Here is a 12755-nt window from a genome sequence, read left to right as displayed (position 1 = left end):
CACTCCCCGCGGACAGTCATCCGGTGTGTCTTATTCCCAGAGAACCACCACCACCAACACCAACAATACCCTGGGGCTTTGTCCTACATACGCTTACAGTTTGCATTTTGGACCACCCAAACTTCCCCTATTGGCTCGAGTTTGCCCAATCTCCGCTCCAGGCATACCAAGGTGGCGTCCCTCCCATTTCGATTTAAAGCCGGCGGCGACGGAAACATGCCCGGCGCAGTGAACAACGCCGGCCACTCCCACCGGCCCACCACAAAGACAAAACACAAGCCCTTCAAGTCGCGACACGCAACCAAGGGCCAGCTGCGTGACGCCGCCAAGGGTACGACCTGTCTTGGGACCTCCATATTTATTTGCTCTTACGTTCCTCTGACACTCCCCCAGGCAGGATCGCCAACGAAAAGGGCCAGCGCAAGACCCCGCACCAGCAAGTCATGTCCAAGTTCGACCGCCGCAACCAGGCCAAGCAGCGCCAGCTCGAGAAGGCCCGCGAGCACCAGAAGGAGACGTCTATCTTCAATGGCCGCGACGGCGCTCCCCGCAATGTTGCCGTCATCCCTCTCTGCCCCGACGCCGACGCCGCCGAAGCCATTCGCAACCTGAACGCCAGTCTCGACATCGAGGCCGACATTCTCGACCACTGCTTCCGCGTGCCCGTCGACAGGTTCAAGCAGAAGCTGCAGTACGTCCCGCTGAAGCGCGACCTCACCGCATGCCTCGACGCCGCGCGCGTCGCCGATTTCATCGTCCTCATCCTCTCGGCCGAGGTCGAGGTCGACGAGCTGGGCGAGCTCATCCTCCGCAGCATCGAGAGCCAGGGCATGTCGAACCTCTTCACCGTGGTCCAGGGCCTCAACAAGATCGAGCCCGCCAAGCAGAGGCTCGCCGTCGTCTCGTCTCTCAAGTCGTACATCACCCACTTCCACCCAGAGCAGGACAAGATCTACAGCCTCGACAACCGCCAGGAATGCTGCAACCTTATGAGGTCGTTGTGCAGCACCACCCCCAAGGGTATCCGGTGGAGGGATGAGCGGAGCTGGATGCTGGTGGAGGACGTTCAGTGGGGATCTTCGGCCGAGTCGCCGACCGTGCTCACCGGCGTGGTCAGGGGCAAGGGCCTCAACGTCGACCGGCTGGTCCAGGTCGGCGATTGGGGTACCTTCCAGATCGAGAAGATCACGGCAGCACCGCTGCTTGCCCCGAGGAGAAAGGCTGCGGATGCCATGGACGAGACAACGGATACCGAGCAAGTCCTCGCGGTGCCAACCGATGACCGGGACGGCCTGGAGGATTTGGCCCCGGAGGTTCCCATGGAGGACGACGAGGACATGGATGCCGCAACGACGGCGACGGCGCCTAAGAAGGGCGTTCTGTTGGACGACCACCGCTACTTTTCGGACGACGAGGATCAAGTCGAGGAACGGCCAATGCCAAAGAAGCTTCCTAAGGGCACTTCCAAATACCAGGCTGCGTGGTTCCTCGACGGCGACGACGACGTGTCGGACGCGTCGGACTGGGAGGATGCCGACATGCCAGACGCGCAGGCCGCGGGCGAAGACGAGGCGCGGCCGGAGGACGGGATCGAGGGCCTTGCCCCTGACGCAGCAATGACCGACGGGGCACCGTCCGAGTATCCCCAATCCGTGGCGTTTGAGGAGCCCGACGAGGAGGAGGACGCCAGGGCGCTCGAAGCCTATCGCAAGCTGAAGAGGACTGAGGCCCAGGACGACCTGGAATTCCCCGACGAGATTGAACTCCATCCCCAGGTGCTTGCGCGGGAAAGGCTGGCCAAGTACCGTGGCTTGAAGAGCCTGCGGACGAGCCCGTGGTTGGAGGAGGAAGACCGTGCTTACGAGCCCGAGGACTGGCAACGGCTGCTGAGGATCCCCGACTACCAAGCCTCGCGCATCCGGGCGGCGCGCGAAGCCCTGGTGGGCGGCGTCGCCCCCGGTACCCGCGTCCGCGTCTACATCAAGAACGTGCCCGTCGCGGTCCAAAAGTCCTACGACCCGGCCCGGCCCGTCACGCTCTTCTCGCTGCTCCGGCACGAGCACAAGAAGACGGCCGTCAACATGCTCATCAACCTCCCGTCGGACGCCACGGGTCCCATCAAGGCCAAGCAGGAGCTTGTCGTGCAGATCGGCCCGCGCCGGTTCGTCATCAACCCCCTCTTTTCGCAGGGCGGCACCACCCCCAACAACGTCCACAAGTACTGCCGGTACCTGCACCCGGGCCAGTCCGCCGTGGCCACCTTCATCGGCCCCGTCACGTGGGGATCGGTCCCCGTGCTGTTCTTCAAGCGGAACGTGCCCGGCGCCGAGGAGGAGGTTGAGGCGGCGAACCAAGACCAAGATCAGGAGGATCGTCCCACGCTGCCGCTGACGCTCGTGGCGACGGGCACCAACCTGGCCCCGTCCACGTCGCGCGTCATCGCCAAGCGCGCCATCCTCACGGGCCACCCGTACCACATCCACAAGAAGGTGGTGACGGTGCGCTACATGTTCTTCAACCGCGAGGACGTGGAGTGGTTCAAGGCGCTGCCGTTGTGGACCAAGAGGGGCAGGAGCGGGTTCATCAAGGAGCCGCTGGGCACGCACGGCTACTTCAAGGCCACGTTTGACGGGCGCATCAACCCGCAGGATGCCATCGGCGTCAGCTTGTACAAGCGCGTGTGGCCGCGCATGTCGAAGCCGTTGGATGGGTTGCTGTTGGATCCGGCCGAGGTGGAACAGGCGATGGGGAAGGATGAGGATGCCATGGATGAGAATTAAAGAGATGGTGGGATAGAGTTTTTGATGATGACGGCGTTAGGGTATTATCGGTCTATGATGATGTGATGTTTCTTTTGGTCTTGAATTTTTTTTCTTCATTCGAACAAGATGGTGATGATGATTGTCATGATTCTCTCCAAGTTTGTTTCCCTTTCCATTCCGTTCCGTTCCGTTTCTTGTCCCAAATCCATGTTTTGTAACCCCCCTCTTTAACAAACAAACAACCAAACAAACCACAACCTCTCTCTCTTCCTTTCTTTACTCCCCCTTCTCCAACTCCTCCCACCCCTCCGTCGGCCTCGGCCCGCCCACGCTCTTTCTTTGTTCCTCGGCACCGCTCGCCCTCCACGCGCTCAAGATCAAATTCACAATATGCTCGACCCCAACCCCCTTCTTGACCTGGGCAAACACGGTGGGGCCGCCCTCGCGCATCTTGCGCGCGTCGCGCTCCATCACGTCCAGATCCGCGCCCACCGCCTCGGCCAGGTCCGTCTTGTTCACCACGAGCAGATCGCTCTGGGTAATCCCCGGACCGCCTTTGCGGGGGACTTTGTCCCCACCGCTCACGTCGATGACGTAGATGATGTAGTCGGCCAGCTCGCGGGAGTAGTTGGCCGCGAGGTTGTCGCCGCCGGATTCGATGAGGAGGAGGTCCGTGTCGAATTGGGATTGGAGATCTTCCAGTGCGGCGAGGTTGGCGGAAATGTCCTCGCGCACGGCGGCGTGCGGGCAGCCGCCGGTTTCGATGGCGCGGATGCGTTGCGGGGGGAGGGCCCGGTGGGAGACGAGGAATTCGGCGTCTTCGCGCGTGAAGATGTCGTTGGTTACCGCGGCGAGGGAGTGGGTTTTGCGGAGGTGCCGGGAGAGGGCGAGCATGAGGGCTGTTTTGCCGGATCCCACAGGCCTATCATGTCATCTAGTTAGTAAATAAGGGTCTAGTAAGAGGTGTTTTGTTGATTGTTTTAAGGGGGGGAAATAAAACGAACCCGCCAATGCCGACGGTAAAGGCGCGATCGGCCCAGTTGCGCCCCTCGGTGATGGGCATCTCGCGGTTCAGGTAGCTCCCCGGCCCGTCGAGGATCTCGTGCGAGTGGCCGTGCTCGGCGGCGTTGAAGCCGTCGTGGGAGTGCGAGTGGCCGCCGTGTTCGTGGGAATGCGTGTGGGACATGATGTCGTTGGTACTTTAGAGACTATGGGTTGGTTTTCAAGTGGGTTGTGGCGATTGTACTCCGTAGTGAGGTCAATGGATGGGATGAGAAACTAATTGACTCAACTCAGGGACGTATAGTTTGTCTGAGGTCTTGTTGAAGAGGATGGAGGATGGCATGGCGGGGTAGCTTCGGCCTTCCACTTGGGACTTGGAGATGCGGCATGCCGCAGATGGAGGGGCAGTGCTCGGCGTGGGGGCTATCGTCGGGAGAGTCAAAAGCCATATCTATCCCTAACCCCTTTTGAGAGGCATTTTGTTTACCCCCCTTTTCCCTCCATCCTTTGTCAGCACCTTAACATCACTCCCTCCCTCCAAGCAATGTTGGTCCCTATGCGTAAGTACAATGACAGAAAAGGACGCGGAATTCCAACACCCGAACTTCCCCAAATAAGAAGGGGAGATCCTCTAAGAATTCCATCCCAAATCCAACCCGTCAGCATGTCCATGTAAGATTCCCGAGAATCCTTCTCGGGAGGGGGAGGGGGGGGGTGTGACGCAACAGAAAACGTGCTCATTTCTGCTCTCTCTCTCTCAAACCAAACATGGATAATGCCGATGTGCAGAAAAGCAAGCAAGTATCCGTCAGCCCTGCATATATACGTCCTGTGATGTCTTCCTGTGTTACTTGTATGTGCTACCTACTGTGTTGTTTGCCAAGGTTCGTCTCTGGAATACAGGACGGAAAAGATACCCTGCGGCTTGATTCATTATTTCCGGATGTTTGTCGTTGATGCGTTTGGCTTGTTTGAACAAAGGGTTGTTGTTGGCGTAGGTAGGTGCATGGATGGGATGGAAAGAAGTGGTTGTACCAACGTGACCTCTGTATCAAGGATTGCTTCCTTCGGCGTAGCTGGGTCCGTCTGGAAGGTTTGTTGGTCCTGTCAACCTACATACCTGGTAGTTGTGAGCACATATAGGACCCCTTCCCTGCAGGTCCTTTTGCGTGTCTACTTCCTAACTCATGGATATTAAAGCTTCCATGAGCCTGATGTCCTCGTTTCCGGCTATCTGCCCATCTATCCCTCTCCTTCACCGTCCACTATCCCAACCAGATCAATACGCCACAGCTCATCTGTTCCCCTCTGAGGTGAGAGTACCAACATGAAACTCACCACCGTTCTCCTCCCCTTCCTCCTCACCCCCATACCCGTCACCGCCAACCCCATAACAAAAGACACCCTCGGTACGTCCATCCTAAAACCCTCCCTCCTCTCCTCCCCTACTAACCCCTCCGTCCAGACCGCCACCGCCCCCATCCTCCCCCTCCCCCTCCAGAACCCCTTCCCCGCAACCCCCGGCGCATCGGCATCCTCCTCCACCGCGCCTTTTCCGTCCTCGACGTCTTCGGCCCGCTCGAGATCCTGCAAGCCCTGTCCCGCCAAACCCATCTCCAACTCTTCCTCCTCAGCCGGGACGGCCCTTCCGGACCGGGCGTCTCCACCGCGCCAGCGTCGGTGGTTATGAACCGCTTCAACTCGTCCTTCTTCCCCGTCATCCCCGCCACGCACGGTCTGAGCAAAGCAGAAGCGCCGCCCGAGCTGGACGTGCTAATCGTCCCCGGCGGCCTCGGCGCGCGCAGCCCCGATCTGGGGCCGGAGGTTGAATACATCAAGCGCGTGTTTGGTCAGCTAGACTACCTCATCACCATCTGCACGGGGACCGGGATCGCGGCGCAGGCGGGGGTCTTAGACGGGCGGCGGGCGACCACCAACAAGGCGGCCTGGGCGACCATCACGGCCATGGGGCCCAAAGTCAAATGGGTGTCGCCCGCGCGGTGGGTGGAGGACGGCAAAGTCTGGAGTTCGTCCGGGGTGACGGCCGGGTTGGACCTGACGTTTGAGTTTATCAGGAAAAAGTACGACAATGGCAGCGAGATTGCCGAGGCGATCGCGGGGAATATGGAGCATGAGAGGGTGAGGGATTGGAGGTATGATCCGTGGGCGAGGAGGTTTGGGGTGCCGGACCAGAATTGAATGAGAGGAGGTGGTCAGGTACGGGGGATGAATGCAATAAATAATCTCACAAGAACTGGGATGAATCCCACAGGACTACTCAAACATTGTGTATACACTCTCAGACCAACAACATATTTATATACACTCTACAACTCAGACGACACACATCTGACCTACTCAAACACAACGCCAGAGCCCCCGTCATCCCAACTCCAGTTTTCCGTCTCTCAAACACAATACAAATTACCCCGTACTCTCTACAAACCCATCAGACAGTTAAAACTCCCACAAAAATCATCGTCGACATCACCATCCTCCGTCTCAGACACACCATAACCATCACTCCCACCATTGCTCACGTCGTTCCATAAATCGAAGTCCCCCAACTCAATAATCCGGGCAGCTCCTGCTCGAAAGCTGTTTCATCCCCGGCCTCCTCCGGGGAGGGAGTTCCACCCGGGCGCGCTTGGCGGGCAGCTTTGCCCTCCCAGACGTCGCCTTCGATCCCGCCGGCGGCGGCGATGGCGATGGCGAGCGACTGAGCGAGCGCGCCCGCTTTGACGACGCCCGGGTGGTTGTCCGGGCAGACGAGGATGGCAGAGGCTGCACCACCGGGACGGTGTGCTGCGCGCGGTTGGTGGCGCTCTTCTTCGGGGTCTTCTGGGATTGCTGTGCCCCGTCCGAGGTCTGGGACGACAGCGCCTTGTCCGAAATCTTGGGAGGATTCCGCGCAATCTCGATGACTTCCACCCTCGACGAACCGGATTTCTTCTCAGACGGCCGGTCCTTGTCCGTAGTCGGCGTTGGGGTTTTGTCCCTGACAGGCAGGGCAACGAGGCTTTCCGCAGCAACTGGGTCTGCCCAGAAGGGTTTGGAACGGGTTCGGGTCGTCTTCGGCGCCGATGGGGCCTCTGAGGGGGGTGCCTTTTCTGGAGCAGGGACGGTCCTGCTCTCGGCCAGCCTTTTTGCGTACGTCGACGATGGCTGCAAGACGAACATTGAGGGCTCGTTCTCGGCTGTCGACTTCGCTGGGGCTTTCGGGGCTGAGGTTGACGATTTCGAGGTCGGCTTGGAGGCCGAGATCGATGCTGCGATCTGGGAAGCGGGCACCTGGGTTGTGACAAGTGTGCTATCACATGGTTTTGACGGCTTCTTCAGAATCAACTTCACCCGTCCCGGAGTCGACTTGGTGGCTGAGGATGAGCCTCCTGAGGGCAAGGTGGCCGTCTTGGTCGAGGGTGCGCTCTTCGCCTTGACCGGGTCTTGGGTTGGCTTGCTGGTGCCTGAAGCCGCGGATGGCTTCTCGTTTTCCTTCAGCTGGGGCTGTGAAGTCGACCGAGTCACCTGAGCAGGTGTTGAGCTCTGCGTCTCCGAGGCCGGTTGTGTCCTCGGCCTGGGGGCCAAGACTGACTCGTTGGCGCTTGACACTGGCTTGGTCTTGGGGCCAACACCTGGAACCTCTGGGGCCGGCAAACCAGGCTCCTGGTCCATGACCGGCGGCAAGGACTGCCTCTTCCTCTGGCCCGGAAGTGCCCTCAAGCCTTGTCCACTCCGTCCCCCAGCACTTCCCATGCTCATTGACGACATTTCAGGCTTCTAGCCCGAGGTGGTCGACTCTTCGCCTTTCCGGGCTCCGTCCTTGTTATCCGCGGCTTGCCCCTCTGCCTTGTTCGCCTCGCCAATCTTCAACCGCTTGAATACATCCTCCCATGTCTCCACGTAGATGTGCTCATACCCACGACCCTCTGCCTTTTGTTGGGCGTACCATTCCATGGTTGGCGGGAATCGGAACTTCATGTGCGTGGCCGAGAGGTCACGAGCGCGAGCCAGCCTGGCCTCCTCGTACAGCAAGTTGCTGCACTTGGACCGCGCCATTGCGCCGTTCGCGACGGTTTTGCCGCGCGGCGGGTGGAAGATGATGCGGAGTTCATGGACGTCGTCCCAGTTCACCGAGTCCTGGTCGTCCCCAGGGGAAGGGGTGTCGATGTCCATCGGGACATCCCCGTCATTGCCAGCATCAGGCGCGCGCCCTCCGAAAGCGGGCTGCTGATGCGCATCCGAGTCAGGATCAAGCAATACCCTCTTGAAACCCTTGCTCTCCATGACATGCTCCGGTGCAGGGATGAAATTCCTTATATCACCCAGGATGCACCGGAGGAACTGGAGAGTCAGGTCAATCGGGTATTGCTCATCGCACTCGTCTGGCCAGTCCCATCCACCGTACCAGACCTGGTCGAGCCACGTTCCGTTGTTCTTGGCCTCTCCGTTCTCCCTGACATACTGGATGAGCTCGCGCTGCATGAAGATCAGGTCCTTTTCTGCCGGGGCTTTTCCGTTCGGATACCGGACCCGTGCTGCAGGATCCCAGATGATCAGCTCACAACGGCTATACGGCTTTAAGTGAGGGTTGACAGGCCGGTAAAGCGCAAGCCAGGGGTAACGCTGGGGCACCGCCCCCTCGGTGAGATCATCGGCATCCCACTCCGTGCTGATGGTGTAAAAGAACCCGACGTAAGTATTGAACAGTCCTTTTGTGGCAAACGGATGGGCAAAGTCGAACCAGTCCTTGTATCTGACGAATCGAGCGCCGAAGTCACCGAAATGTCCCGCCATGGAAAAGTCAAGCCACGAGACCGGAAACTTGTAGCAGGTCCACTGTTTCCGGTATTGCGGCGGTATAATCCCTTCAAGGACGTGGGTGAAAGCCTCTGAGTCTTCCCTGGTAACGAGCCTGCTGCGGAATGCCCAAGGGCCCTTATAAAAACGGACAATGCGGTCGTCTTCGGGGTTGGGCTGGAGTTCGGGTCCATTCCCCTGCACCTCGGTCACCGGCGCCATCATCTCGTCCCTCACGACTTCGAGAACGGCATCCGGGTCATTCAGCGTGACTCGGGTGTACCTGGGGACGCGGATGGTCCGCTCGCCACGTTGGCCGTGGAGGACCGAGAGATCTGACCCAATCACATAAAACTTGCGAAACTGATCAGCACGCAGTGTGGACCACCAACCAAACCAATTGACGAGACTCTGCTCGTCATTGGGGTCGATTGACGGGTCGGCATAAACCAGCGGACTGCTGTCCTCATCGTGAGCCAAGGGTCCGGCCTTGATCATGTGGGCGACATGGAACTCCCCGGCCAACTCGGCTGCCTCATAGCGAGCCCTGCAATCGTCCCTGCCCAGGCCTTCCAAGCGGGCGGCCACCTCGAACTGGTCGTTCTCGGGCGGGTTCCACAGGTTCCGCCGGGCCTCGTACTTCTCGTCGGCCAACTCCGCCAGGTACTCGTGGATGTTGTGAGCGGTAACGAGACGAACGTGGAATCTACCGATCCACGTCGCGTACCACTTGAAGAACTCAAGCGCACGTTCTGGCTGAGACACCAGAAAGCTCGGCGTCAGCAAGATGGCAGTCCGGTGTGGGAAAAGGCGGGTGAGCTGAAGCTCTCCGGGCGGGACGGGAGAATCGGGGATCGATATCGACGGATACAGCGGGAGGCCGTAGCTCAGCTCTGAAAAGAACCAGTACTCATCAAGCGACGAGATCAGCTTTTGCGCCAGCCCAGGAAAGCTTCGAATGTTCCAGGCCAGTGCCTCGTGGATGATGGCAACTCCCGGGACCCGTTCGGTCCGGGATTGGAAGGCTCCCCAGCCTCCTGGATGCAGGCTGGTAAAGATCTTGCACTCGGCATTGTTAGACCGCAGCCAGTGGCAAACTGCCTCCATCCGGTCGCTTTTGGATGGGGGAAAAGCCAAGAAGAAAGTATGCTCGGCGGTTGAACGCGCCGCAGCCGGGAGCAGCTTGTTGTAGTCGAAGGAAAAGAGCCGCTTCATCAACTGCTCCTGGGGAGGAACGGGACCTTCTTTGCTCTTCCTGGTATTCTCATCTGGCTCTACAGGAGAAGCCAGAGACCCAGAAACCGGGGGCAGCATGTAAATCCAGTCGGTCAGACTGAACACTAGATATCCCAGGGGCGCCCTGGGAGAGTCTGGAGCTGCGCGGCCCCGCGGAATCCAGCCCCATTCTTCTTGGGACTTCGTTGGGTATACCAGGACGGTATACCCATTCCTTCCGCAGACCGCAGCCGACAGACCACAAGCAAGGTACTCCGCGATCTTTTCCAGACCGACCTCACTGCCTTTCGGCAGGACTGTTCCACTTGCCAAATAGGTCTCAAGTGGAAATTGAGGCCTGCCAAACTTTTCTTTGGCAGTCTCTTGGAGGCACGTGTGCGCAAAGACCAACGACTCAGCGGAAAGGAAGTCGGCAACCCACGCCAAAGAGCCAGAGCTGTCGCGTGGGACAGCGGAGAATGTCGCAACTAGGGAAGACTTTCCAACGGTCAAAGTCTTATCCACACTTTGAGTCTCTGTTCTCAGAGTGGGACTCGGGAGAGCAGGCGATGGAATGACACTCGGACTGTTCAGAGTGGCGCTATCCATGTCCATCGGGTCGGCCGGGGGAACGAAGAGCTGGTCGTCCTCTTTCTCAGCGAACCGGACGGACTTCCGTTTCTTTTTCGGAGGCCCCGGTTGTGATAGAGCCTCTTCGTTGGCTGAACTGATATTGGTTGGGGAAGTGGGAACTTCTTGAGTTGCCCTTTGAGGTGCCTCTTGAGGTTCCTCGACAGTGGTTGGAGTGGCCGGTGCCACGGCTGTGAACGGCGACGCTGCTTCCTCTCGTGGTGACATCTGGGTCGGACTATGAACCAAAGTACCGGAGACGCGTGGACCAATGACCTGACCAGTCCGAAGCTCAATCAGAGGAATTTTAGAGGCATCAGGGGCGATATCTTCCTTGTTGCGGCTCTTGAGCTCTGCAAGGCGACGATAACGGTGCTTGCCAAACAGTTTTGGTTCCCTCGTTGGGTCCCCCATGATGTCCTTGAGACCAGGCCGCGGTTTTGTCTTCTTGCCCGACACAAAAATATTGCCTGTCGCGGTGCTCTTCTTTGCTGTCAAGGCTTTCTTCTTGGTGGTTGTTGACGCAGGTCCAGCCGCGGACATGGAAGCAGAGCTTCGTGGTTGTGTAGCGACAAGAAACGGCTTGGAGGGCCTTGCTGTTCCTTGATAACCAGTAACGCCGACGTTGGGGTCCTGGATGTTTTGCCGTGGCTTGGCCGAAGGACGCGCATCGGGTTGGGAGGGTGTCGTCTTCTCAACACTGCCCTTTCTCTGCGCCCTAGCCTCCTTCGGCGCCTGAGGACTCGCGGGGCCCGGAGCTACCTGCGCACCGCCTGATGATGAACGGCGTCGAGGAGACCTGCGCACATCAGAAGCAGGAACACGCGGCCTGGCTGGTTCTTCATCGACGACCTTAGCGCCGGGTACCTCGACTGCCTCCTCGTCGCTGGAGATCTCGACGACCTTTGGCGCAGGTTCATCGTCGTCGGAGTCTTCGGCTTCTTCCTCCTTGGAGTAGTCGACTTCTGGTAAGCCAAGTCGTTTGCGCTTTTCGTTCCTGAGGCGGCGGCGCTCCTTCTTTGCGGCTTGGGCCTTGTCGTACGCATCGTAAAACTTTTGCACATCAAACGGCTCCTTTTCGCCAGCGGCAATCCTGGCTTTCTCCTTTTCCCACTCCTCCTTGAGGTCAGGGCTGATGTTTGCCTCCCAAGTACACTGATGAAGAGGGAAATCTTCCCATTCAACGAGGTAGTAGATCTCCCCTTCGAATTCCCTTTCGGCAAGGATGCCCTCGACAACATATTCTTTATCGGGATCATTATCCTCAATGGTGTCGGTCAGGGAAATGGCGTCATCATCGCTCTCGTCCTCAGGGGGAGGAGGGCGCGATGTCCCAAAAGACGCCTTAGGGTTGGTCTTGAACATGTTGCGGGATAGTCAGAGTGCGTCAAGGTCGTTCGGGTGATGAACCGACAATGCCAGCTTGACTCTCGATGTTGTTGCGGATTCAATCCCGATGAGGCATTGCAAGATGAAATCGAAGACGGGTTCTCGGTCCGAACAATGAATGCCAAATGGCAACTCTCGACACACTCTCTCAGAGGAATTGCCTCCACTGGTGATCAATTAATCAAACATGACCCAGGTCGGGGTCGTGTTTGAATGGAGGTCGACCAGTGTCGGCTTCCAGAGGGAGTGAAAGCCCGGAGATGAACTTGGGATTGAACGACTGTAGAATCAAATGATGTTAGCACATGTCCGTAGTAGTACAGAGATAATTGCCAGTATATAGGAAATGTCGCGGATGACGCGACGCGGGTCGAGGTTGAGTGAGGTGAGGTCGGTGATTATTCAAACCATGCGGAGTACCGATGTAATGATACAGGTCCGCGACTGCCGGTCCACGACTGCGGGGACTTACCAAAGTTGACTAGAAAAATCCAACAACGAGGAACACAGCAAGTGGTTTTAATGTTGGAAGTGAAAAGCGGCACTGAAAGGCACCTCTTTTTGGGTCGGGTCGGGTTTGAGAGCAAGAAATTTGTGGTGGTTGAGTGAAGGGTTGGATGTTTTGTGTATGTGAAATCGCACTTACACCGACCTGCAAAACCGCAGTTGGCTTCGGTTCATTACTGTGCAAGGACTGTGAAGGACGTACTGTGTAGGCATGGTGGGGCCAAGTTGGTGCCTAGCGAAAATCGTGTGCCTGACAGGTCGCAGCTTTCCTTCCTAGGAAAGACATCAACAAAGGCTTCGAGAACATGCCAAAAACAGCAACCAATACACGGTTGGATTTTGGATGCAGGAAGGAGCGACTTCGGCTCACAAAATCAAAAGTAAGACTTCTCCGTCTTACTGGGAGTGAGCTCAGCCTTATGGACCTCATGGCAACCTGGAAATACTTTGGCT

At 58.1% G+C, this 12755-nt stretch overlaps 5 protein-coding genes across 5 annotated transcripts; 2 read left to right on the top strand and 3 right to left on the bottom strand.

Annotated features, from left to right (window-relative positions):
- Positions 1–216: 216 nt before the first annotated feature.
- On the top strand, positions 217–2780 carry VTJ04DRAFT_8814 (uncharacterized protein; the record flags this gene model as incomplete). The annotated part of the gene is made up of 2 exons (XM_069367292.1): positions 217–331; positions 394–2780. 2 exons carry the CDS (start codon positions 217–219, stop codon positions 2778–2780), a joined length of 2502 nt encoding a protein of 833 aa, XP_069215635.1.
- A 258-nt stretch (positions 2781–3038) lies between these two features.
- Positions 3039–3948, bottom strand: VTJ04DRAFT_8813 (uncharacterized protein; the record flags this gene model as incomplete). The annotated part of the gene is made up of 2 exons (XM_069367291.1): positions 3039–3684; positions 3767–3948. 2 exons carry the CDS (start codon positions 3946–3948, stop codon positions 3039–3041), a joined length of 828 nt encoding a protein of 275 aa, XP_069215634.1.
- A 1143-nt stretch (positions 3949–5091) lies between these two features.
- Positions 5092–5963, top strand: VTJ04DRAFT_8812 (uncharacterized protein; the record flags this gene model as incomplete). Its single annotated transcript, XM_069367290.1, has 2 exons — positions 5092–5173; positions 5230–5963. The coding sequence occupies 2 exons, from the start codon at positions 5092–5094 to the stop codon at positions 5961–5963; spliced, it is 816 nt and encodes a 271-aa protein (XP_069215633.1).
- A 369-nt stretch (positions 5964–6332) lies between these two features.
- On the bottom strand, positions 6333–7436 carry VTJ04DRAFT_8811 (uncharacterized protein; the record flags this gene model as incomplete). The annotated part of the gene is made up of 1 exon (XM_069367289.1): positions 6333–7436. The coding sequence occupies one exon, from the start codon at positions 7434–7436 to the stop codon at positions 6333–6335; it is 1104 nt and encodes a 367-aa protein (XP_069215632.1).
- Positions 7437–7541: 105 nt separating this feature from the next.
- On the bottom strand, positions 7542–11771 carry VTJ04DRAFT_8810 (uncharacterized protein; the record flags this gene model as incomplete). The annotated part of the gene is made up of 1 exon (XM_069367288.1): positions 7542–11771. The coding sequence occupies one exon, from the start codon at positions 11769–11771 to the stop codon at positions 7542–7544; it is 4230 nt and encodes a 1409-aa protein (XP_069215631.1).
- Positions 11772–12755: the final 984 nt, after the last annotated feature.

Source organism: Mycothermus thermophilus (assembly GCF_041956435.1).
Source record: "Mycothermus thermophilus strain CBS 625.91 unplaced genomic scaffold VTJ04scaffold_6, whole genome shotgun sequence".
NCBI lineage: Eukaryota > Fungi > Ascomycota > Sordariomycetes > Sordariales > Chaetomiaceae > Mycothermus > Mycothermus thermophilus.
The sequence above is the reverse complement of the archived record's forward strand: the minus strand, read 5'-3'. Positions and strand labels throughout refer to the sequence as shown.